General features: G+C 53.7%; 1 protein-coding gene across 5 annotated transcripts in view; it reads left to right on the top strand.

Moving 5' to 3' along the window:
* The window catches only part of FER1L5 (fer-1 like family member 5), a 54,931-nt gene extending 30,957 nt beyond the window's left edge, over nt 1–23,974 (top strand). For 3 of the 5 annotated variants that reach the window (XM_047744510.1, XM_047744509.1, XM_047744513.1), the window contains 34 exons: nt 4,388–4,512; nt 5,364–5,464; nt 5,994–6,171; nt 6,249–6,404; nt 7,581–7,709; nt 9,118–9,281; nt 9,586–9,700; nt 11,308–11,410; nt 11,981–12,144; nt 12,227–12,400; nt 12,642–12,786; nt 12,908–12,985; nt 13,905–14,086; nt 14,294–14,455; nt 14,734–14,835; nt 15,891–16,037; nt 16,123–16,285; nt 16,435–16,460; nt 17,101–17,151; nt 17,285–17,386; nt 17,751–17,870; nt 18,379–18,540; nt 18,779–18,870; nt 19,270–19,440; nt 19,652–19,800; nt 19,999–20,138; nt 21,287–21,375; nt 21,577–21,666; nt 21,871–22,012; nt 22,217–22,316; nt 22,390–22,583; nt 22,800–22,909; nt 23,209–23,353; nt 23,466–23,974. In XM_047744510.1, coding sequence (XP_047600466.1) covers nt 4,388–4,512; nt 5,364–5,464; nt 5,994–6,171; nt 6,249–6,404; nt 7,581–7,709; nt 9,118–9,281; nt 9,586–9,700; nt 11,308–11,410; nt 11,981–12,144; nt 12,227–12,400; nt 12,642–12,786; nt 12,908–12,985; nt 13,905–14,086; nt 14,294–14,455; nt 14,734–14,835; nt 15,891–16,037; nt 16,123–16,285; nt 16,435–16,460; nt 17,101–17,151; nt 17,285–17,386; nt 17,751–17,870; nt 18,379–18,540; nt 18,779–18,870; nt 19,270–19,440; nt 19,652–19,800; nt 19,999–20,138; nt 21,287–21,375; nt 21,577–21,666; nt 21,871–22,012; nt 22,217–22,316; nt 22,390–22,583; nt 22,800–22,909; nt 23,209–23,353; nt 23,466–23,693 — 4,499 coding nt within the window. In that variant the 3' untranslated portion in view covers nt 23,694–23,974. The remainder of the gene's footprint in view (nt 1–4,387; nt 4,513–5,363; nt 5,465–5,993; nt 6,172–6,248; nt 6,405–7,580; nt 7,710–9,117; nt 9,282–9,585; nt 9,701–11,307; nt 11,411–11,980; nt 12,145–12,226; nt 12,401–12,641; nt 12,787–12,907; nt 12,986–13,904; nt 14,087–14,293; nt 14,456–14,733; nt 14,836–15,890; nt 16,038–16,122; nt 16,286–16,434; nt 16,461–17,100; nt 17,152–17,284; nt 17,387–17,750; nt 17,871–18,378; nt 18,541–18,778; nt 18,871–19,269; nt 19,441–19,651; nt 19,801–19,998; nt 20,139–21,286; nt 21,376–21,576; nt 21,667–21,870; nt 22,013–22,216; nt 22,317–22,389; nt 22,584–22,799; nt 22,910–23,208; nt 23,354–23,465) is intronic. The other 2 variants (XM_047744511.1, XM_047744512.1) reach the window with 2 other exon arrangements.
* Nucleotides 23,975–24,535: the final 561 nt, after the last annotated feature.

Raw genomic sequence — 24,535 nt, 5'->3', positions numbered from 1 at the left:
AGAGAGAGGAGGAAGCAGGCTCCCCGCTGAGCAGAGAGCCCCTTGTGGGGCTCCATCCCAGGACCCTGGGATCATGACCTGAGCCAAAGGCAGAGGCCCCAACCCACTGAACCACCCAGGCGCCCCTTAGATTATATCTTTAAATATTCTGTGCCATAGTTTAGGTTTTCTACTTTAGGGGCCCCATTTATGGGCTTAACAATTTTCCTTGGTTTTTCTTCTGTATTCATCAGCTTTTCCCTGATCCTTCATGACTCTCTATTTCCTTTTTATTTTGGGTCACTTTTCTTACTTCTATCTTTATTTCTATGCCTCTCCCTGAGATGTCTGCAGGGTCTAATCTCCCTTGGGCTTCTTTTTATGTTATCTTCCTTTCTAGGGTGTTTTTGTTTTTGCTTCTGCTTTTTTTTCTTTGTTTTGCCAGCTCCCATTTCCTCATCTGCGCCCAGAGTTCATTCTGGGAGCGTATTTTTGCTGGCACTTTCAGAACTCTGCTCCCATCAAGCTGAGCTCCCAGCTGTCTGCCTTGCTCTGCGCTTCCCCGCAGGTGACTTCTGTTACACTTCACCACTTCCTGCTTCAGCTTTGGACCACAATCGTAGTTGCTTTTGGCAGTCATTATGTGTATTTTGAGTCTACAGATTATATCTCTCTTTGTTTTGCTGAAAATTGAGCTGTTTTCCTCCTCCTCATTGCTTTTATATGCTATCCAAGAGTAGAAGAAGAAAATTGCCATCTTGTATCTGCACGTTCATATCTGAGAACCCCAGCCCTGGATCTCTGCTTATTTATCATTCTAATGATTCACTCAGTACCAGAGCTTGAAACTAGTGTCTGCCTACAATTCTAGAAAATTATAAGTTATTTTTGCTTCGACAGTTACTTCTTCCCCTTGTCTCTTATACGGCTCCTCCTCAAACTCACTCTATCCTCTATGGGACTCCTCATCCTATTCTTCATATTTTTAAATCTCTCTTCCCTATTTGTCATCTCTCTGGGCTGTATTCTGGATAATTTCTTCTAATCTTCTTGGAAGGGCCTTAGGTAACCACTCTATTTAAAAATTTTTGGCAGCTCCTTATCCCTTTCCCCACTTTATTCTTTTCCATAGTATTTTCCACTATTTGACACAATGTATTTTATGTATCTTGTCTCCACTATTTTTTAAATTCTTTTTTCTTTAAGATTTTATTTATTTGACAGAGAGAGAGAGAGAGATTGAGCACAGGCGAGGGGAGCCTGAGACAGAGAAGCAGGCTCCCCACGGAGCAGGGAGCCCGATGCGGTACTCAGGACCCTGGGATCATGACCTGAGCTGAAGACAGATGCTTAACAGATTGAGCCACCCAGTGGTCCTATTTTTTTTTTTTATTCTTAAGTAAACTTTTTTTTTTTTTTTTTACGATTTTATTTGAGAGAAAGAACATGAACACGGGGAGGGGCAGAGGAGAGGAACAAGCAGATTCCCTGTTGAGTGCAGAGCCCTGTCCGCTCAATCCCAGGACCCCGAGATCATGACCTGAGTTGAAGTCAGACTCATAACTGCTAAGCCACCCAGCTGCCCCAAATTCTTAAGTAAACTTTTTTTTTTTTTAAGATTTTTTATTTATTTATTTGACAGAGAGAGATCACAAGTAGACGGAGAGGCAGGCAGAGAGAGAGAGAGAGGGAAGCAGGCTTCTTGCTGAGCAGAGAGCCCGATGTAGGACTCGATCCCAGGACCCTGAGATCACGACCCGAGCTGAAGGCAGCGGCCTAACCCACTGAGCCACCCAGGCGCCCTTAAGTAAACTTTTGACTCAAGTATAACATAGTTATAAAAAATTACACAATCCCAAGTGTCCAACTCAATGAATTATCGTGAAGCAAAAATACCCACGTAACAACATTCAGACCATGAAATGGAGCCCTGACATTCCAGAGGACCCTTGAGCCCCTCTACCCCCACTCTCAGCAAGGACAACCACCCTCCTTAACTCCAATTCGTTTTGTCTGGTTGTTAGCTTTATATAAAACAAATCATATAATATGCAGTCTTTTGTGTCTGGCTTCTTTTGCCCACCATCTTGTGAAATGGAAACAAAATCTAGATGATGTTGGGCATGGTTCTGGCTCGTTCTCACTGCTGCGTAGTAGTCCACTGGGCAAATATACCATAATTTATTTTTTCCTTCTACTACTGAGGGAGATTTTGGTTATTTCCTGTTTTGGACTATTATAAATCGTGCTGCCATGAACCTTTTACAATATGTCTTTTTTTTTAATATTTTATTTATTTGACAGAGAGAGATCACAAGTAGAGAGAGAGAGAGAGAGAGAGGAGGAAGCAGGCTCCCTGCCTAGCAGAGAGCCTGATGTGGGACTCGATCCCAGGACCCTGAGATCATGACCTGAGCTGAAGGCAGAGGCTTAACCCACTGAGCCACCCAGGCAGCCCAATAATATGTCTTTTGATAATACCATGGTTTCCTTGGTTTTCTTCTGTATCCATCAGCTTTTCCTTTTCGGTTGGGTGTGTACCTGGAAACAGAGCTGCAGGACTAGAATGTGTGTCTTGGTTCTGAGCTGCTCATTTTCTTGAACTTCCTTTATGTCCTTCCTTTATTTCTTGAACTTCCTTGATTTACAGTCCTTTGGGACTTTAAAGTTAAAGAAATCCTTCTTTGCTTCCTCCAGTTCCCTGGGGCACTACCAACCAAAGACCATTTTAAAGTTTCTCCAGACTATACAGGTGATAAGAATGCAGAATACAACCTGCATGAGGCCTCATTTGCAGTAACAAATGTTGGGGGAATTTTTCTGCTCTCTCTCCCCAGAGCCATGATGGAGATGGGCTGGTTTATTTGCTATTGTCTTCTGTGCAGTGGATTATGTCTCATTGACTGAGGGTTTCGGTTTCAGAGTGCCAGCTTTGCATGGCATATTCATATCCTAGGGCTGCCCTAACAAAGCACCACAAACTTGGTGGCTTAGAACAACAGAGACTTATTCTCTCACAGCTTTGGGGGCTAGAAGTTGAAAGTCAAGGTGTTAGCTGGGTTGGTTCCTTCTTTCTTACTTTATATTTTAAAAAAGATTTTATTTTTAAGTAACCTTTATATCCACTGTGGGGCTCAAACCTACAACCCCAAGATTAAGGGTTGCACGCTCTACCTACTGAACCAGCCAGGCGCCCCAGAGTTGGTTCCTTCTGATAGACCTGTGCCTCTCTCCCAGCTTCTGGAGCTTGCCTGCGATCTCTGGTGCTCCTTTGCATGAAGACACAGCAGTCCGCCTCTGCCTCTGTCTTTACGTGGTGTGCTCCCCTGTGTCCCTGTATCTTCACATGGCTCTCTCTGTGTCCCTCCTCTCTCTGTGTCCCTCTCTTCATCTTCTAGGAACATCTGTATTGTGTTAAGGCTCTAACCTACTCCAGTATGATCTCATCTAGACTAATTCTAATTGCAATGACCCTATTTCTAAATAAGGTCACATTCTGAGGTGGTGGAGTTAGGACTTCAAAATACCTTTATGGGGAGCAAAGTTCAACCCATAACACATGGGATCTCCTGTGAGACTGCTCACCATGGGCAGTGCTAGGCTTTCCCCGATGAGCACCCTGCCCTGGCCCTTGCCAAAGAGAAGCAGAAGTTCTCCAGGATTTGCCAGAAGCTTAGCAGGCAAAAGTCAGCTTTGCTTTCGCTTGCCTCACAGAGTTTCTGCTTTTACTTTATTTTGGCTTCCGTGGATTTCTTTCCCTACATCAAGTCAGCACTACAACTCAGAAAAATTTTTAAATGAACTTATGTTTCATCTCCCTTCCCCCCTCATTTCAATAAGGAACATGGCCTGGGAGCCCAGTTTCCCAACCCCATCACTGGTTGGTATCCATCCTTGTTCTCCTGACCCTGTGCCTCTGTCCTGGCAGGCCCTTCATGTGAGATGCTGCCCACCCCGACCAAACCCTGGGTCTCCCCCTAAGGTCCCTGGGTCTCCTCACTTCTCCTCTGCCTCACAGACCACCCCAAAGGGAGACCCTACCTCAAGGGTAGGGTCATCTCGCCTGGTCATACCTTAAGGGCATGGGACCTTGGAGCTAGATGCCTCAGGCAGACTACTGTCCCCCACCCCAGCCTGGATTTTCCCCATGTGTAAAATGGGGACTTTGAAAAGCTATGTGAAACCCTGGGCACAATGAATGCTCAAGAAGGCCAGCTGTGTTCATCAAAGCGCACATGTTCTCAACTGGCCAGCAACCCACCCTCTTGGCGGGAGGGGTCCAATTAGGATTATTAGCAGATGGTGTCCTTGAAGAATAGAGTAGCTTAGGGAGGGTCCTCTGAGAGGGCACAATAAGAGGAGACCTCCCAGAGTCCCTCAAACACCCCCCCACATGTCTGTGTCTCAGGGAACATCTACCATTATGTGCCCTGGTACAACACCAAGCCAGTCGTGGCTGTGACCTCCCAATGGGAAGACGTCAGCTTCCGCATGAACTGCCTCAATCTCCTCCACTTTACCCGGGACCGCCTGGTGAGTGGTACAGAAGGGTGCAGGCAGGGGGTTCTGCGCCGCCGCTGCTGATGGGAGGCTTGGGGAACTAAATCACAGTCCTAGGGAGCCAGTCACTCAAGTCACTCATGCATTCCACACCAAGGAAGACAGAAGCATAGAAACATCAGGCACTGTGCTAGACAATGAAGATGGAAAGCTGCATAAACAGCGCCTAGCCTCCCCATCTGGGAACTTGGATATGCAAACAGCTACTGTAGGGAGTACCCAGAGCTATAGGGGCAGCGAGAATGGGGATGGAGGAGGGGAGCTGAAGAGAGGATAATCAGAGGAGGTGTTTGAAAAGGAGGTAACATTTGAGCAGAGTCTTGAATGATTTGCTGGGGCCGTGGTGGGGGTGCAGAGAAAGGAAGAGCTGGCAAATCCATGGTGACGTGAAGTTCCAGGACAGGAAGGGCATGGAGGTGATTCGGAAATAAAGCCAGAGAAACTGGAAGAGGTCAGATCACAAAAGATCTTATGCATCTGCTAAGAAGGGAAGTCACTGAACATTTTTAGGCAGGAGAGCCCCCTGCTGCCTCCACCTTAGATATGACTTTGTGCACCTATAGAAGCAAAGCCCTGGGTCAAGACTGTAACCCTTACGGTCCTGCCCTGTCCTGGCTCCTTCCTGCTGCTTACCCTGTTGGGTAGTGGAGAGGGTTGTGGGGATCATAGCCTTGCAAGGACATGTGATAGCTTTGGATTGACATCCTGAGGTTTCCCCAAAGGTCCCCAAGTCCTGACTGGTAACATCTCGGGCCGGTCAGCCCTGTAACCTCTCCTGGGTGAGCCTCCATATGCTCACTTTCTGTTTCTCTCCTGCTGGGCAGAAAGCCAATCTGGACACCCTGAAATCCATAAGGAATCCAAGAGACCCTGCTCTGCTCCCCCAGTGGGAGAAGCTGCTGAGGGAGCTGGTGGAGGACTGCAAGTAGGGGAGGAGCGTGTGCACCAGGGCTGGGGCTGAGCTGGTCAGGCTCCCATGGGGTGGGGGTGCAGACCAGCACCCTACAGAACAGCCCCCAACCCCCACCTCCTCAAGAAAAGAGCTCTGCTCAAATATCTCCCCAGCTCAAAGCCCAAACCAGAGTTGCTTCTCCTCCCCTGTTCAGGCCTTCTGGAAACTGGCACTGACCTCCCCTCCCAACCTGGTCCCAGTTGTCCCTATACCCACACCTGATGCTCCCACCAAACCAAACTTCTCACATCCCCCATAGTTGGGTTAGCCCCTATCTCCCGGCTCTCACCCAACTCCACAAGGAGCTCCTCAGCACAGGCCTGGCACACCGCATGGGGTTGAGAGGGTGGGGGGGGGGGGTGCATGAGAACCAGGGTCCAGGCCAGCAGGGGCAGGGCAGGATCTCGGGTCTAGGAAGTGCACGTTGGCCTAAGGCAGGGTGGGAGGTCCTGTGAGGTGAGGCAGAGAGGCCCAGCACCCTCCTTCCCGATCCTGGCCATAGACACCCTCTGCCCTGCATGGCCCATCAGCCCAGAGCCACCGAGCTGGACAAGAAGAGGTGGCAGCTCCGCAGCCGCCTCCTACAGGAACTGTCCCAAAAGGCCAAGGAAGTTAAGCCCAGGAACATGGTGGCCACCGTGGAGGACTGGCTGTACCGCCTCAACGCTGTTCTCCCTGAGGTGGGCACCGGACACACTGGCAGGGGAGGAGGACCTGAAGCCTGCCACGCAGGCCTGATGCCCTCCCACCTCGGCAGCCCCAGATGAGCCTCCCAGACGTGATGATCTGGCTGACGTCCAAGGAGCAGCGGGTGGCCTATGCACAGGTGCCTACCCACAGCATCCTGTTCTCCCCAACAGGGGCTCTGCACTCCGGCAGGTTCTGTGGGAAGACACAGACCCTCGTTCTGCAGGTGGGGAAGCCAAGTGTCCTTGGGCCACCCCACTCCTTAGGGGAGGAAAGGGCCCAGAAACACCCCAAGGGAGAAACCCTGAACTCTTAGGGCAAACTCCAGGTGTATCCCCAAGGGCACACCCACTTTGTCTCTCCTGGGCCCTTTAGCAGGTGAAATGGGGTTGAAACAGTCTCCAGAGGAAGGCAGGGGACAGCAGCCATCATCGTGTGGTTGATGCCAAGTCCACATCCCTCATAACTGTTCCTCAGATTCATCTCTTCCATCATCCTCACACCACAATTGGTCCAGTCCCTTGTCATCTCTCACCTGGACCAGGATTGAGTGCTTTCCAAACATTTAATGCCTACAAGGCCTGGCCACCGGCCCGTCATATCAGATGCAGGCCATAAATAAGGCTGGTTGACCAGCACAATCACAGCCCCTCCTCTCACCCTTCCCCCCCACTCAGGAGACAAGTGGGGGACACTTTCTTCCTCCCAGAGATGTCCTTCATTCCCCACTGCTTCCTGGAGAATGCCGGACCACCCTGCCCTGGCCCCAGCCCCTTCCCACTGCAGGCACCTTCTCAGGGCCCCATATTCTCTACAGCCAGGCTGCCCTGGGCTTCCCCACACCCAAGCCTGCCTGCCCTGGGTCCTTTCCATTGTGGAAGGCCCCTTCATATGCCCACTTTCTCATCCTGCAAGAACCACTGAGACTTGACTCCTGGCTCTACCACTTACTGGTCTGTTTGACCCCAGACCAACCCTTGACCATATCCAGGCCTCAGTCTTCTCCTCTGTAAAATGGGCCTGGTGAAAATGATGTGCAGCCCCATTTCCCGTGTCCCACCATGGAGGTGTGAGAGGATCCTAGCGTATCCTGCACATTCGGCATTTATTTGTCAACGTCACCACCATCACCACTTCCCTTTGGAGCTTCCCCAGGCTCCCTGGGTGGCACCACCCCTCTTCCCACAAACCCCACCAGCCTCTCTGTGATGCATGGGGTTGCAGGTAGAACCATGTGCATATTAACTCCCTCTGGAAAGCAGGAACTCTGCAACATTCACTTTAAGCCCCAGCACCCAGGGCTCAGTGTGATGGAGCAGGTGTGTGTGCCCCCCCTCACTCACTCACGCCCCTGCCCCCGGGGGACATGCACCCCTATGGGGTCGACCTGCTTCTGGTTTAGTACCCAGAAGGTGAAGGACAGGACATGCTGCCGGTCCACCTCCGGGTCTGCATGTGGTTTGGCAACATCTCGGACAGCAAGGATCTGCAGCTACTGCGCGAGGGCGAGGTGGTCGTGTATGCGGAGACGGTGAGCAGTGCCCTGGTGCAGTGGGGGCGGGGGGGGGGTGGTAGCGGGTAGGGAGGCCAGGCTGCCAGAGCCCAGCACCAAAGGTGGAGAAAACCATCACCAGCAGAATCTGGGCATTATGAGGTGGGCTTTGATAGAGACAGGTGGCACTAGAGCAGCCTCCGATGTTGACAAGCCATGGCCATGTGGTGATAAAAGGGGCAGCTGGGTCGTCCCCTAGGGCCAGTCACTCTCTCCTTGATGGAGCTTTATTGGGAGTTTCTCCCAGTTACTTCAATGCATGTGAGGTGAGGTCTCATCTGTTGCCAACCTGGCAGCCTAGGACCCCTGCAGACTCCAGCGGGGCTGGGGGGCAGTTTTTCAGGCCAGTCTTGGTGGTTCTGGGGAGGGAGGGGCCTGGAACATTCAGAGCAAGAAGTGAGGTATCTTCTCAGAGAACCACAGATGCATGGGGTGGGTGGGCAGCCAGTCAGAGACTGCTCTAGAACCAGAGGAGGGAAAGATGACCCTTGCTGCCCTGGGGGAGGACATGGCTGAGAGGGGGAGGAGAAAGGAGAAAGCTGAGAGCAGAGGGAAAGGAGTTCAAGAATTTTCAGCTTTTTTTTTTTTTTAAGATTTTGTTTATTTATTTGTCAGAGAGAGGGAAAGAGAGCGAGCACAGGCAGACAGAGTGGCAGGCAGAGGCAGAGGGAGAAGCAGGCTCCCTGCCGAGCAAGGAGCCCGATGCGGGACTCGATCCCAGGACGCTGGGATCATGACCTGAGCCGAAGGCAGCTGCTTAACCAACTGAGCCACCCAGGCGTCCCAAGAATTTTCAGCTTTTTAATTTACTGAGTCAAAACCTTATTTTTGTGGTTCCTAAGTTGCACACTGTGAATGGATATATTAACATGAGTAACCAGCCCCAACATAGGCTTGGAGATGTGAGATGAGAGGTGATCTAGAATGAGGTGCAGGTATCAGGGGCTGTGTGTCCAGCAGGGGAATGTGGGGAAAAGGGCTCAGAGGCAGAAAAGATGTGATGAGTGGTGGAGCAGCACTAGGTTCCCCGGGTCAGCAGCAACAAGGCTAATGGACCACACTGTTGCACCCTCTGCCCCAGGCTCTAACACAGGCATCTGCCAGCTCTACCCTTCAGTGGTTAAGCACCCTGGGGTAGAGTTGACCTCTGAGCCTCAGTCTCCCCCCTTGTGAAATGGGATCGTGAGGATTACAGGGGACAGTTCATGTAAAACCTCAGGCATGGGCCTGGCTGGAGGGGAGGGTTTGATGATAAGCTCCTGGCCCCTTCTGCCTAACACACTTCTAAGAGGCCCCTGCAGCCCAGAGTAAGGGGTCCAAGGAGGGACAGGATGTCCCAATGTGAGCTGGGGAGGCCGCAAGCTGCTGACAGCTCCCCCTCCCCTAGTACGAGAACCAGGCCAAGTATAAAGACCAGTGGGGACAGCAGGGGCTATACCACTGCCCCAACTTCTCGGACGTCATGGGCCACAAGGCCCTCCCCAAGGAGGATTTCCAGGCACCCCAAGGATGGCACTGGCAGGGGCAGTGGACAGTGGAGCCTCAGAGGAGGTAAGGCAAGGGGGCAAGCCTAGAGCCTGTGTGCCCCTGGGGTGGGCTGTTCTTTTCACCTGGGAGAGCCAGTTAGCCACAGCTCGGGGAGATGGGCACATGGCCATTGTAGCCTGCTCCCAGAGGCTGGGATGCCCAAGAGGAAGGGCCCAGCCCACCACCCTACCCTGGAGGCCAAGCCCCACGGCCCAGCCTTGCCCAGAGCAGGCTGCCAGGTAGGGGAACACTGGGCCAGCAGAGGACAACTCGGGAGCCTGAAAGTTCGGGGAGATGTGCTGGAAACTTGAGGTCTCGCTGCCCCCAGACTCCTCCTGGACGTAGACATCAACAAGAGCCAGGTGCTAGAGGAGGTGTATGAGAACCAGTGTCGTGACACCACGGGGGCCTGGGTGCAGGCAGCCATCCCAAACACAGACATGGTAAGCAGGGGCCAAAGCTGTCTTGGGGGACAAGCAGTGCATGCAGGTGGGGACCTTGGAAGCTGGGTTGTCTGAGTGGGAAGAGCACTGGACCAAGGGTTACCTCTGAGCCCCCACATGCTGCGCAGGAGCCTGAATGCGCGCTGATGGCATTAGTATCCCAAGGGGGCAGGTAGAGGTACATTCAAGTAGACTATAAGGGACAAGATAGGGAGCAGTGTTTCCTTCCTAGGCTTCTTCCAAAGGTAGCGCTTACTCAGGAGAGACTCTGTCTGGGGCTAGTCTAAGCCCACACCATCTGAAAGAACTTCCTATGATGATGGAAATGTTCTATGTCTGCACTGTCCGTCTCTCCAGTGGCTAGCAAGTACCTGAAATGTGGTACTTGTGAAGAGTGAGGAACTGAACTTTGGCTTTTGTTTCATTTTATTTTTTATTTTTTTAAGGATTTTATTTGTTTATTTGAGAGAGAGAGCGAGCATGACCAGGAGGGAGGGACTGAGGCAGACTCCCCACCAAGCAGGGAGCCCAACACGGGACTCGATCCCAGGACCCTGGGATCATGGCCTGAGCCAAAGGCAGATGCTTAACCCACTGAGCCACCCAGGCGCCCAATTTTGTTTCATTTTAATTAGCTTACACTGAAGTGGCCCCAGGAGGTTGGTGGCTACTGTGTGTCGGACAGTGCGGGTTAAACCCATCTCTCGGGCATACTATCCTCCCCTCCTCAACAAGGACAGAGTGGGTTTGGGCAGGTGGCAGCATCTAGCTGAGATCAGTCACCCTGTTCCCCTTTCACAATCATTAGTATGGGTATTCCCTATTTACGGTACTGATTTGCCACTGATAGTGGCTATAATTAAGTTTCCCTTTAAAAATACGTTTACTGGGGGGCGCCTGGGTGGCTCAGTGGGTTAAGCCTCTGCCTTCGGCTCAGGTCATGATCCCAGGGTGCTGGGATCGAGTCCCGCATCGGGCTCTCTGCTCAGCGGGGAGCCTGCTTCCTCCTCTCTCTCTGCCTGCCTCTCTGCCTACTTGTGATCTCTCTAATAAATAAATAACATCTTTAAAAAAAATAAAATAAATAAAAATACGTTTACTGGGGCGCCTGGGCAGCTCAGTCATTAGGCATCTGACTTCGGCTCAGGTCATGATCCTAGGGTCCTGGGATTGAGCCCCACATCGGGCTCCCTGCTCAGCGAGAGGTCTGCTTCTCCTTCTTCTGGTCCCCCTGCTTGTGCGCGTGCTCTCTCTCTCCCTCTGACAAATAAATAAAATTAAAAAAAAAATTTACTAAGGGTGCCTGGGTGGCTCAGTTGGTCTCCCTGCTCGGTGGGGAGCCTGCTTCTCCCTCTCCCACTCCCCCTGCTTGTGTGCATGCCCTCCCTCTCTGTCAAATAAATAAAATAAAATCTTTAAATATATATATATTTACCATTTGAAAAGGCAAGTCAGTACAGCACGCTGAGTGGATAGGTGGGTGGCATCAGAAGTAGCAAGCACTGTCTGCTCCAGGGGGCAGGAGGCACCACGCCACGGTGGTTGAGGGAGTGAAGATGGCCTCCCAGTTCAGATGCCCCCAGCCTGCCCTGTCTATCCACCCTCAGAACGGAGAGCCCGTGGAGGCCCGGGAGAATGTGCAGTGTCCCCGAGGCTGGCATGTTAAGGAGAGCTGGATCGTGGAGCTGAACCATGCGGTGGACAGTGAGGGTCAGTCCTCTGGGCGCAGGCAGAGGGAAGGAGGCCCTGGAGCTGCCAGGGACTGACACTTCCCACAGCCTCAAAGCAACCGAGCTCTAAGGTGGGATGGGCCTGAATTTCCAGGGGTCGCCCAACCTCTGGACAGTGGGGTCTCCACCCTTTCTATAGACATGGGCCCCAGCTTTCAGACAGGGCAGGTTGTAAGTGCCTCCTGAGCAAGTTCTAGAAAGGGGAAAATGGTCAGGGAGCCTGGGTTCACCTGCCGTAGTAGCTCCAGGCAAGGAGTGATGGGCTGGAAGTCCAAAGTCCTGGGCTCAAGACGTTGACTCTGCTACATATGGGCTGGGTGACCTTGTGTGGGTCACAGGACGTCTCTGAGCCCTGCCTTCCTCATTTGTAAGATGGGTGGTTGGGCCCAAGTATACCATCCTTTCTCACACCTCAGGGCCCGACACACCTAAACAGGAGGGAAAGCCTTTCCCCGTTAGCCCGCCTTCTGGGGCCCATTTTTCAGGTATGTCCATACTTCCCAGCCCATGGGCACCTGGGCACCCACAGGCTGTGGCCCTGCCCGTGCAGGCTGGGAATACGGAGTGGGGATTGAGCCGTCGGGCCAACCTCGGGTCTGGAACTCAGTGGAAAAGACCTACTACTCGTGCCGCCGGCGGCGCTGGGTACGTGTGCGCTGCCGGAACCACGGGAAGCTGAGCCTGGAGGAGGAGACCCTCTCCTTCCTGCAGCTGGTGAGAGGGCTGCCTGGGTGGGTGCCGTCGCCCACACCCCATGCCATGGCGGGAAGGTGACATTCTGCTCCCCTCCCCGCAGCACCACCCCATCCCAGCCAAGGATGAGGAGGGCTGGGAGTATGGCACCTTCGGCTCCAAGTTCCACCTGAACCCTCAACCCCAGAGCCAGTTCCGCCGCCGCTGCTGGCACCGCAGGATGGTCCCGAACAAGGACAAGGGCATTGCACCCATATTCCTCCTGGAGGGATCCTTGGTAAAGCCTCTGTGGTCTAGGTGACTCCTCCTTGCAACCCCACCTCCCAGAGCTGGGGCCCAGCCTTGGGTGTGGCAGACAGCAGAGGACAAACCATGATTGGGGCACTGACAGCTGAGGGATGGGAGAGAGTGTGCCCCAGGTCCACACCCTTGGGCTAGAAGGGAAGAGTGACCTGGGCCTGCACTAGGGGAGATAAGAAAAGCACCCAAGAACCTCAGGGAGAATGTCCTGGGCACAGGGTATGGATCTGAAAGAGAAGAGAAGGAAGGAAGAGAACAAGAGGCTGACACCTGCTACAGACAAAATGATCAGGAGCTCCTGGAGGCCTGTCCCAGAGGACATCCAGCTACATGCCCTACCCTTCATCTACTGCATCTTCAACAGTGAGCTTTGAGAGTCTGCTCAGGTGGCCCCAGGGACCCTGCATCCGAGGACAGGCAGTGGGGAGGAGCCGGGGCGGGGATCCTGGGGGCAGGTGATGGACGAGGCTCCTCTCTTACTCAGAGCCCCACTACTACCAGCTTTTCTGCTACATCTACCAGGCCCGGAACCTAATGTCCAACCAGATGCAGACATTCCAGGGTAGGCTACAGGCACCCTTTTCTCCCCAAGCTCCTGGGGACCCCTGAGGTAGCCACCTAGCAGCATAAAAAATATGACAAGGAAGGGGATGACACTCATGCAGACCCCCCCTCCCCAGCAACTGAGGGCCCTGGCTTGGAGAAAGGATAAAAACAAGGAGTATAACGTGGGGCTGTTCTTGAGAGGTGTGCCCAAAACTGTGCAATCAAGGAGGTGGTGCTGGGGAGGCTTCACCCTGGTGGGGACCACTTAGCTAGGCCTTGAAGAGGGAAGAGGAGTTTTGTGGCAGAGGACTAATGAGACGGGAAGACAAAAGAAAGGGTGACCCACGGTGGGACCGCATGTACCTTATCTCAGAAGCTGACAGAAGGGGTTGGGGAGGAGGTGTGGCGATTTGCAGTCCTGGGCACGAGGACCCAGTGAAGCTTTCAGGAGAGTCATGTGCTCCTATCCGTAGCACTGTTTGTGAGAAGCAGGTTGCCAGGTGAGGCTCTGGGCTGGGGCTGTGGGTGTCTGCCGGGAGCTGTGTCCATTGGGCATCAGCATCCACATAGAGAAGGCCACAGGACATCCCCTGACGCCACAGCCGATGCTGTGAAAGGACACGCTGTTGCTGTGGAAGGACAGCCACATGTAGCTGCTCCTCAGATGTCCTCCAGAGGAGCCGTGGGGCTTCTACCCCTGTGACACCCAGACCTTGACCAGGCGGTGTAGAGAGATGTGGCTGGAGCCAAATGGTCCCCGCTGTTCACTCTGCAGCTTGCACTGTGGTGGCCTTCTGGGCAGCTGTCCGGGGCTGTGGCCGCCCAGCCTGGGCTTCCCTGGATCTCTAGTCCAGTGGTGGCAGCTGCCAGAGAGGAGCGCCTCACTTGAGGGCTCAGTGGCAGGACCCTCTCCTCTCCTTCTATCCACCCCGCAGTGCCCTTCATTCGGTTGGTCTTCTTGAACCATAGCCAGTGCACCCAAACCCTGAAGAGCTCTGCAGCCCCAACGTGGGCCCAGACACTCATTTTCCAGCACCTTCTTCTGTATGAGAACCCTGAAGACACCAAAGCAAGCCCTCCACTCGTGGTCTTGGAACTGTGGCAGCAGAACGCCCAGGTAAGGTGGGCTAGACTGGACAGAGTGGCTGAGTTTTTATTTTAGAGGAGAATATACCGAATGTATTCCGGGGGGAGCCTGATTCGTGGAGAGCATCACGTCAACAGAATTGCCAGCCCTTAACCAAGAGTTCTTGGCACCCTGGGGGAGGGGCCGGAACCCTGCCAGCTTGGCCTCTGTGTTTGGTGAACTTCCCCTTCCCTACAGGGAAAGGAGAGCTTGTGGGCCCGGAGCATGTGGTCCCCAGTGGTCTGGCTGGATGTCCAAAAACGGACCCTGCCCCCTCTGAGGTGGCACCCCCTTGTAAAATTGCTAGGGGAGAAAGAGGGTGAGATCCTGGTGTCCTGTGAGCTGATCCTTGAGACTGAGGTATGGACAGGGGGGTTGAGGTGCTCGGGGGCCCCCACCCTGCCCCACTCCCCTGCCTCAAGTTCCCACAACCAGCAAGTCCCCAGCTCAACCCACTGAGGGAAGGCCTGGGGCCTGGAGCCAGCACACTGGGCTTGGTGATGCCTGCCTGTTGCTGCCACCGGGCTCCAGAGCTGCCTCCCTGGAGCCCTGCTAGGGACTTGAATTGGAGGTGGGGGGTTAGGAGGATGGGCCAACTACGGCCTCACACACCTTGCTTTCCCACCTCACCCCTTCAGAGTGTCAAAGAGAGGCCACCAATCTTAAGTGTTCCCTGGAAGAACGGAGTCTACACACTCCCCAAGAGCATCCAGCCGACACTAAAGAAAATGGCTGTGGAGGTGATGAGGGTATGGGGAGGAGAGGGCGGGCACCCCCCAGAGCAGTCGGGCACCGTGGGGCTCTCCCTGCAGACTCTCCTGGGGCCCTCCTGACTATCTGAGGCAAAGCTCGGACCCCAAAAAGACACTGTCTGAGAGATGGAGGGAGACAGGAAAGACATGAAGAGCAGAAGCTCTGCTAGAGTACCTTAAACTGTCTTAATGCAGAGCTCTATGGTGGGTCATAGACAAAAGGCTTTCGTGTTCACCATCTCACTTGAGCCCTCCCTGCCCCTCTGCAGTAGGGGCCACTTTCAGACAAGAAAACTGAGCCTCTGAGAAACAAACTAGCCCAGGCACCGTGACACAGGGTAAGTGGCAGAACCAGAATCTGGGCCTGGCCCTGCCTGCCTCCAAATGCCAGTATGTTTCTCACCTATCTTTTGACAGTCGCCTGGAGGTCCCCACACGGAACTTCTGTGCTCTGCCATGAATCTGGCGAAGAGCAAAAGATGGTCAGGTCCTCCTAGCCCTGGAGATGCCCCCTAAGATCAGGCAACCCCACTCTGGTCCCCTGAACAGGCTTCCGTGAGTAAGAGCATGGACATTTGCTGGGGTGCCCAGTGTCTGTCTGTTGAGCACACTGAACGACCATGGAGTTCTATGGGATCCAAGTCGGCAATGAGCTAAATGGCAACAAGGATACCCAAGGAATCTGGGTTACCCTCTACTTCTGTGGGCCCTCAAGGCAGCCAGCCTCAGGAACTCCCTCCTGAAGACCACAAGCCAAACAAAGCAGCAGGGGAGGAAGGGCAATACCTCAAGGGCCCTGGAGGCCAGTGAAGGACAGTCACAGTAGCTAGAGGGCACTCCCTCACGGAGGCCTTGAGGACAAGCACTGATCCCTCATGGGACAGGACACCTGTGCTAGCCTTCAGACCCTGACTTCATCCAGCTCATTTCCTGGCCCCAGATGTTACCTGATGCACCATCACTCCCAGGACAGCCCCCTCTCTGGCCAGGACCCCATTAGAGGCCCCAGCTACAGCTTGCCCTGCCCTCCTCTGTTCTGGCAGATTCTGGTCTGGGGCCTTCGGAACATGAAGCAGGTGCGTTCCCCCCAGCTCCTGGTAGAATGCTGGGAAGAGTCCCTGCAGACAGAGCCCATCAAGGACTTCCAGACCAACCCTAACTTCATGCAGTCAGTCCTCTTCCTCACGCTGGTAAGGTGGCCTCGGGCAGAGCAGGGGCTGGGGCAGCCCTTTCCTTCCAGGAGGCCTCATGCTCCGCCTTGCCTTGGGGCTGTAGTTCATCCCCACAGAGGAGGCCTATGCACCACCCCTCACATTGAAGGTGGTGGACAATCAGGACTTCGGCCAGCAGACCGTGGTGGGTCAGGCCAACATCCACTCCCTACAACCCTACTTCTGTGACCCCTGGGCTGAGGACTACGTGCCTCCACAGCTCCCAAGTACGGTCCTTTCACCCTGCCCTTCCCCAGGCCTCACCTTCAAGCTGGCACTGGGAGTGGGGATGGACCTGGCTGCCCTCTGGGCTGGTGTTCCTCCCCCTCACTCTTCTCTCTCTCCTGAGATTCATGATTGCTCTCTCTCCACACAGTGCTGTCTGTGAACAAGTACCAGAAGGTGAGTTAAGGGCTCAGGGTCTCCACCTTCTCCCATGCCATCTACAGGGGACAACCCTTGTCCCCAAGCAGGGGTGGAGATAAAACAGAGCTCTGGTATGTGTGTTCCTGGTGTACATGAGAACCCTAAAGCTGTGATTCTCCACCTGGACTGTACATTAGAACCGTCTGAGAGTTTAAAGAAATCCTGATGGCCAGGCCACTGACCTGTCCCATCAGGATTGCTGGGGAAAGCCCCAGGCATCAGCAGAGTCTCCAAGGCCCCCACCTCCTCCCCGGTGATTCCAGTGTTTCCAAGGTTCAGAAGTACCCCTCGAGAGCACTTGTCAAACTGAATGCACAGGAATCCTGGGGGACATCTTGAGCAAAAGCAGTTCTGATTTAGTAAGACTGGGGTTCTGCATTTCTGGGCCCTTCCAGAGTTCTGTCTGTAGCTGAGGCCTATGAGGGTAAGAACTAAGTTTATCCTCCTCCTGGTTCCATGTGTGCCAATCCCTGAGTTGAAAGGGCTCTGTGAAGAGCCAGGGAACCAGGAAAGGAAGGCCCTGCCTTCCATCCCTTTCTCCTGGGGGGTCAGAGACAGTGAGCAGACTAGGTCGGCATGTGGTGCCTCACCTTGCTCTCCTGCTCTCATTTTTCAGCTCCTAGATTACTTCTATGAAAAGTTCTGGATCAGTCCCAGCAAAGCTCAGGTGATGCAGGCTCAGCCCCAGGGAACAAGAAACCACTCTGGGCAGCTCAGGGAGGCGGTGGGTGCAGCATGCCCTGGGCAGGGGAGGGCTCTGGTGCCTTCTCCCCAAGGACCAGAATGACCTTCCCTGCCAGGATCAGTACCAGCATGAAGTGGACTGGTGGAGCAAGCTGTTCTGGGCCACAGGAGATTCGAAGGCCCTGCAGTACAAGTACAAAGACTATCATACCCTGAAGGTTTGGAGATCTCTGGGAGGGGAGACTGCTGAGACACAGAATGAAAGAGGGAGGAGGAGGGGGTGACCAGCAGACCTCACCCTGATGCCTCTAGGAATGACAGGGTCGGGGGTGGGGGGATAGTTTCCTCCTTGTCTCCCCAAGACTACAGGCCACACCTCCATCAGACATGCCCTTTGGGGAACCAGAGCTGCCCCATCTACAGCAGTCAGTGCTGACTCTCAGGCCACTGACTGGGTAAACGCTTCAAAGCGAGACCCAGGAAATGGTGATCCCTCAACCCCCTGACGGCAGGAGTGGTCCTCCCTCAGCTGAACCCAGGCCTGCTCTCCCCACTGGCCTGGACCCCACACACCCCCTACAGGTGTATGACTGTGAGCTGGAAGCCGTGCCCGCCTTTGAAGGCCTGCAGGACTTCTGCCAGACCTTCAGACTCTACCAAGAAGAGCCCAAGTTGGACAGCCCTGTGGTAGGGGAGTTCAAGGTGCGTGTTCACTCCCATGGAGCTACCCGTCTCCCATGCCCCTTCCGTCCCCCAGAAGATTCTAATCAAAGCCCTGGCTCTCTATGCTCATGGTGGGGACGGGGTAGGGAATGCCTGAAAAACAGTTTGGGGAGCAGGGGATAAAAGGCTGACCAATGCAGAGGTTCGGAGTGACCTCCCCCTTTACACGGGCTAGGCAGGGCCCTTCTCAATCCAGCTTGGGCCTACGCAGGTCTCCCAAGGCCCAAGAGCCTTAGAGAACAAGTTCCAGCCTGAAGGGATGGACAGGGGCTGGAATGAGAGTCTGTGTCAGCAGAAACTGGAAACCCACCTAACCACCATAGTTGTCAGCCCAACATAACCCCCCAAACCTGCTGTTCCCACAGAGCGTCTCTGCTGAGCCCCTCTCTCCCATCCTCGGTGCAGCACACTCTCTTGGGAGCTTTGGCCAGGGGCACCGCAGGGCCAGGCCTGCACTCAACACCTTCCTTCCCCAACACACACACAGGGCCTTTTCCGCGTCTACCCCTTTCCTGAGGATCCAAAAGCCCCCAAGCCCCCCCGCCAGTTCTTGGTTTGGCGCAACAAAGAGGACTTCCCTCAGGAGTGCTTGGTGCGCGTGTACATGGTTCGAGCCATCAACCTGCAGCCCCAAGATTCCAATGGCCTGGTAATCAGCAGCCCCAGCCCTGTGGTGTCCTTCATCTCCAGGACCACCCAACCCGGGTGCCTCCCAAACCTTGTGTCAAGGTCCTGGGGCTCCCTCAGGCTGATACCCAGATGGTCAATTCCCCACAGGCTCCCCCGTTGACAGGGACTCATTTCCAGTCCACTCCCCACCCTCCCCAACCAACCTGGACTGACTCTCCACTTCCTGTTGCCTTTCTCTCACTATGACTGAACCCCAGTGTGACCCTTATGTGATCCTGAAACTGGGACAGACAACGATGGGCAACCGGGACAAGTACTACCCCAACACTCTGAATCCCATCTTCGGCATGTGAGCTGCCCCAACTTTACCCGATCCCACTTCACCACACCCTCACACCCTCCCACGCTGGGTAGGAGTAAGCTCCAGAAGGCGAAGATTTCTTCCATTTCTCTCTAACCTCTGAGTTCCTAACATGGGGTCTTACACACACTCGGGGCTGGACAGATGGAAGGGTGGTCAGTTCTATTCTCCCTCTCAAATGCTTCACCTGGGAAAGGAGTTCAGGGTCCCATAAGCCAGGCCTGTCAAAAGTTATTTCTAGCCAATCCTGGGGGATAGTTCTTGGCAGTCAACAGCCACCCCAGGCTCTGTTTTCCATATTCACCATGACCAAACAAGGGGCTGTGAAGCTGGACAGGGAGGCCTGCGGACAGCACAGTCCGCAGTCTCCAACACCCTCACCCCCAGTATGTTTGAACTGAGCTGCACCATTCCCCTGGAGAAGGACCTAGAGATCCAGCTATATGACTTTGACCTGTTCTCACCTGATGAAAAGATTGGAACCACAGTCATTGACCTCGAAAACCGACTCCTGTCTGGTTTTGGCGCCCGTTGTGGGCTCTCCAAATCCTACTGCTAGTGAGTGGACCTGAAGCCGGGCAAGAGAGTAGGGGAGGGGTGGAGGAGGGAGGCCCCAGCTCCCTTAGGAGGAGACTTGCATCTGGGAAACCAGGGCCTGAACCTGGCTCCACTCATGCACCGCCCCCCCACAATGCTCATCTGCAGCTCAAAGCAGAATGTTCTCTGGGATGCAAACCTTCCCACCTTTTCCTCTCCCTTAATTCCACAGCGCAGGGCCCTTTAGGTGGCGGGATCAGATGACCCCAAGCTTCCTCCTGGAACGCCATGCCAAACAGAAAGGGTTGCCTCCGCCTTTGTTCAGTCCTGAAGAGGACACTGTTTTTTACAATGGGAAAAAATTCAAACTGCAAAGCTTCGGTGAGAAGTACAGCACACTGTCAGAAGGCACAGATCCAGGCCTCTGCAACCAGAGGGCACCTGCCCCATTTTGCCCTTTCTTCCTATAGAGGGCAACCAGGTCCACTGTCCAGGCTGGGGGTAGCGGAGAGGAGGGCAGCTGGGAGATGGGAAGGCTCATGATGTTGTGACCACCTCCTTCCACTTCCTTCCATCTAGAGCCCACGCCACCTCCTGTTCATTACTTGGGACCTAAGAAAGAACGCCTTGCCCTGTACCTCCTGCACACCCAGGGGCTGGTGCCTGAGCATGTGGAGACCCGCACATTGTACAGCAACAGCCAGCCAGGCATCGACCAGGTAGGAGACCAGAGGGGGCTAGATTAGGAGACCATCCAAGATGCAGCCCAGGACGAGAAGACCATGCATTCACTGCCGTACATGCACGGAACCCCAGCATGTTCTACACATGTTCAAAGTGAGACAGTCTAATGATGTCCCTTAGAATGGAGAAATTCAGAACTGTAAAAGTCATCTACAAGAAACCTGGGCCCCCCACATCCATTAGTGGAAAGGCCAAGGTGCCCTACCAGGCAGCACCAACACTGCGTTAATCTCTCCTGAGGGAGGGCAGGGGAAGTAGCACCTGGGTCAGATGTGCAGACATTACAGCTCTGGTTGGCCTGTTAATTGCAGGCTGTGTTTTCTCCATGGCAAGGAACCCCAAACAGAAGGAATAAAAATCCCCACAGGCACCCTAATTATCTACCCTCCAGTCACCAGAAGGGCTCATCTCATTCTCCAAATTTCTCAAGCTGATACCACATTCCAGACACTTGAGTTCTCCGCTGAGCACTTTTTAAACCATTCTCATTAAACCTGTTTTCCTATGTGGGGTCAACTTCAAAAGGATAAAATGAGGTCAGACAGTTTGAAGAAATAGATGTATCTACCTTCCAATTTTGGTAGTCTACTCTTTTCTTTTGTTTCTCACCATTTTTCATCCCTCCTTTCTTAGACCACTGTGCTTGATGGGCAGCTTAATATCCTTAGGCTGGGCTTCCACAACATATGGCGACCTGGACATTTGGTCATCTAGTTTGCTCTTACTCAGGGCCACTAAGCGGGTTAAGAAGTGAAGCCCCAAGCCCCCCGTGGAGCCCTGTCCAGAGAGGCTGTCTAGCATGGCCTGATAAAGGGTATTCACCCTCCAGACCCGGTCACGAGTGACATCCCATCGCCATGCCATCTGTTTTGAATCCATCATACACTGTCCATCTCACCCTGCACCCTTCGTCCAGCCAACACGAGAAAAATGGGAAGCTGGTGGGCGGTTAATAGACTTCCTATCCGAAATCCACTCCATCTCAACGATAACTCCTCACTCCACCCTCCAGTCGGGGGGACCCAGCCTCAAGAGATCTCAAAACCTGGGACAGGGCTCAGAGGCCAGTGTACTGAGAACAGAAGTTAGCAACTCCCAGCTGTCCAATCCATTTCCACTCTAGGGAAAGGTGCAAATGTGGGTGGACATCTTCCCCAAGAAGCTTGGGCCTCCTGGCCCCCCAGTCAACATCAAGCCCAGAAAGCCTAAAAGGTGAGTGACCCACCACATCCATCGCTGCACTTTCCCAGGCACTGGCCACGGGTGTGCAATTCTTTTCCTCTCCCGGGAATCCCGGGAGCTTCCTTCCCCTGCATTCCCCCAAACTGGCATGCCTCGATTGGGCATGGAGGGCACCACGGCCGCAGCTGGGGAGCTACTCCTCAGCAAAGCCTCAGAGCCCACCGGCTGCAGGTATGAGCTGCGCTGCATTGTCTGGAAAACTGCCCAAGTGGAGCTGAGGAGAAGTTTAACCACCGGGATGAGTGACATCTATGTCAAAGGGTGAGGAAGAGAGCAGGGCTCCAGCAGCATTCCCTCTGAGGTCCCCAGTTGTCTCATCCCTGTGCCTCTGCCCACGATCCTGGGGCGTCATCTCCCCACCCCCACCTGTGCCTGGTGGTCTGCCAGGGAGCCCCTCCCACAGGGCTCCAACTCAGGGACAGGGACAATACACGTGAAGCCCAGGTGAAAGGACTCTGGCCCCAGGTGGTTAGCTGGGCTCGAGAAGGACATGCAGAAGACGGATATCCACTACCACTCTCTGACTGGAGAGAGCAACTTCAACTGGCGGTTCATCTTCACCATGGACTACCTGGCAGCTGAGCGTATGTGTGTCCAGAGTCAGAAGGTAACAGGCCATGTGGTGGGAGGGCGGGGCGTGCTCCCCCTTCGGCTCCCTCGAACCACAATCCACCCCAGAACCCTTGGAATGTGGCCTCGAGGAGAAAGCTGCTTCCTTGACAGTCCATCACCATTGGTGGTGGGCTACTGAGGTGGCAGAGGGAAATCTCAAAGGAGACAGGTCAGTCACATGGTTTCTGTCATCCCCCAGGACTACATATGGAGCCTGGACCCCACCGTGATGAAGTTCCCAGCCCGGCTTATCATCCAGATCTGGGACAATAACACCTTCTCCACAGATGACTTCCTAGGTGGGATCTGGCCCAGGGCCCGCGACCACAGGGCAGGGAGCTCCTCCTTGCTGACACCATTTCTTTGGCTCAGGGGTCCTGGAGCTGGATCTGTTTGACATGCCCCTCCCAACCCGGCACGCCAACCAGTGCTCCATCAGGATGATGGAGACTGACTCCAAGTGGCCCTACTTCCTCCAGTATAAGCACTTCTCCCTTTTTAAGAAGAAGACCATAACGGGCTGGTGGCCTGCCCAGGTCCTCGATGGTGGCAAATGGCACATGTCGGTAGGAGCTGGGGAGGGTGTCTGTTGCATAGGACTGCTATGCCACATAACTTGGCTCTAACAGACTTCTGGGGACCTTAGCTAAATTCCTTTTCCTTTCTGGGCCCTGGGAAGGGGCCTTAAACACACACACACACACACATACACACACACACACAAAACTATCCTCACATCTGCTATCATGAACTCAGCCTCCCACCGCCTATGCTGTTTCTAGGGTAAAGTGAAGATGACGCTGGAGATTCTGTCAAAGAAGGAAGCCTTAATCAAGCCAGCAGGGCGAGGCCAATCAGAACCCAATCAATACCCTACACTTCATCCTCCCCTGTAAGAGCCTGCGGGACAAAGGCACCAAATCCTTCCTCCTCATTCCCAGAGCTGAGCTGCTGGGCCCAGAAATTTGTATGGGGTGGTGAGCAGTGGGCCTACAAGTGGAGAGGGATCATTACTCCCCAACATCCCACCTCAGTTACGAGGAGGAGAGAACAGCCTGGGGGAAAGGGTGGGGGGACACACAAGCAAGCAAAAGTTGCTTTTTAAAAAAGAAAGCTCTTTGCTGCGGATTACTTGACCTGAAGGTTCCCTCTGTGCCTCCATCCTCTGACATCTCCTCTGCTCATGCACAGACGCCCCAACACCTTGCTCATATTGCGGTCACCTGTGACAATCTTCTGTCGCATTTTCTGGAAACGCTACCACTTCAAAATCATCATCGGTGCAATCATATTTATTATAGCACTTATGCTGTTCAACTTTATCTACTCTGCCCCGGTGAGTGACCACCTTGGGGAGAGGGACAAAGGCACTAGTTGCTCTTGGTAGGGACTCTGAAGAGACAGCTTCAAGTCGCTCCCTCAGGCTAACTGTCACCTGTTCTCTCTAGAACTACTTGGCCATGAGCTGGATCAAACCTGAGCTTCGGCTGAATGCTCCCATTAAAACACCCACCAATATCATGAATCCACCAAGCAGCAGCAACGCCCACTCTTCCATCCTCACCAGCCAGCATCAGAACCTAAATTCTACAATAGACCATGAGCTGAAACTCCTCCAGGGACCTATGAATCGCCTGCAAGACATTTTTCCAGAACTTCCAGCCCCACAAGACTAATTAGTCCATGTCTGCCTGGCTTTTCTCCGGCCCATCATTGGCCCTACCCTTTCGCTTCCTACTAGTTCTCATTTCTATCTTCTAGGACATAGACAGGGGGCTTCTGGGACATATGCAATGAGGGGCATGTTCTGTTCGGAAACCACTTCCAACAAGAACAGAGTTGTTGTCATTTTCCCACTGAAGTAAACACATTTTGTCACAGAGAGCTACCCTGTAATTTAAGGGAGTTGAAGAAACCATGAAAGCAAGACTCACAAGGACAGGGAACATCATCTTTATATAACACCTCTAGTCCTCAGGGTCTCTTCTTCTCTAAGAGGCTCTGAAAAAAGAGGGAAACCAAAGGAATGGGGGACTGTGAGGAGAGCAATGGCTCACGTGGGGGTAAGCAGCTTGCCAAGGCCTCTGCTCTGACCCCTACTGTGCATGTACAAAGCCTCTCCCTCCTCTAGGGCACGCCTGGGATTCGAGGGCCCAGAACAGTATTTGGTCCCATTCACAATGGGAAATACTTGTTTCTAAGAACAAAAAGCAAGCACTATGGCAGGACCGACCATGCTAGGTTTCTTTGCATCACACATTTCTCAAAGGCTGGCCCTGGGCTGGGTGGGGACTGTACTTTATGTCTTCCCCATCCTCTTTCAAAAGCCACAAGGAGCCCATGAGCTGGAATCACACAGAACTCATCAACTCAATCATCACGCACACACATACCCTCCCCCATCATGAGACCCCTTCCTCCTGCACCACTGCCTGGGTCATCTCAAGAGCCCACCGAGGTCCCCCCACCACAAGGGTCTAGCCAATCTCGCCTGCCCTCAAAAAAAGTCAAAACAGCC

This window comes from Lutra lutra, chromosome 9, assembly GCF_902655055.1.
Source record: "Lutra lutra chromosome 9, mLutLut1.2, whole genome shotgun sequence".
Classification (NCBI taxonomy): domain Eukaryota; kingdom Metazoa; phylum Chordata; class Mammalia; order Carnivora; family Mustelidae; genus Lutra; species Lutra lutra.
The sequence above is the reverse complement of the archived record's forward strand: the minus strand, read 5'-3'. Positions and strand labels throughout refer to the sequence as shown.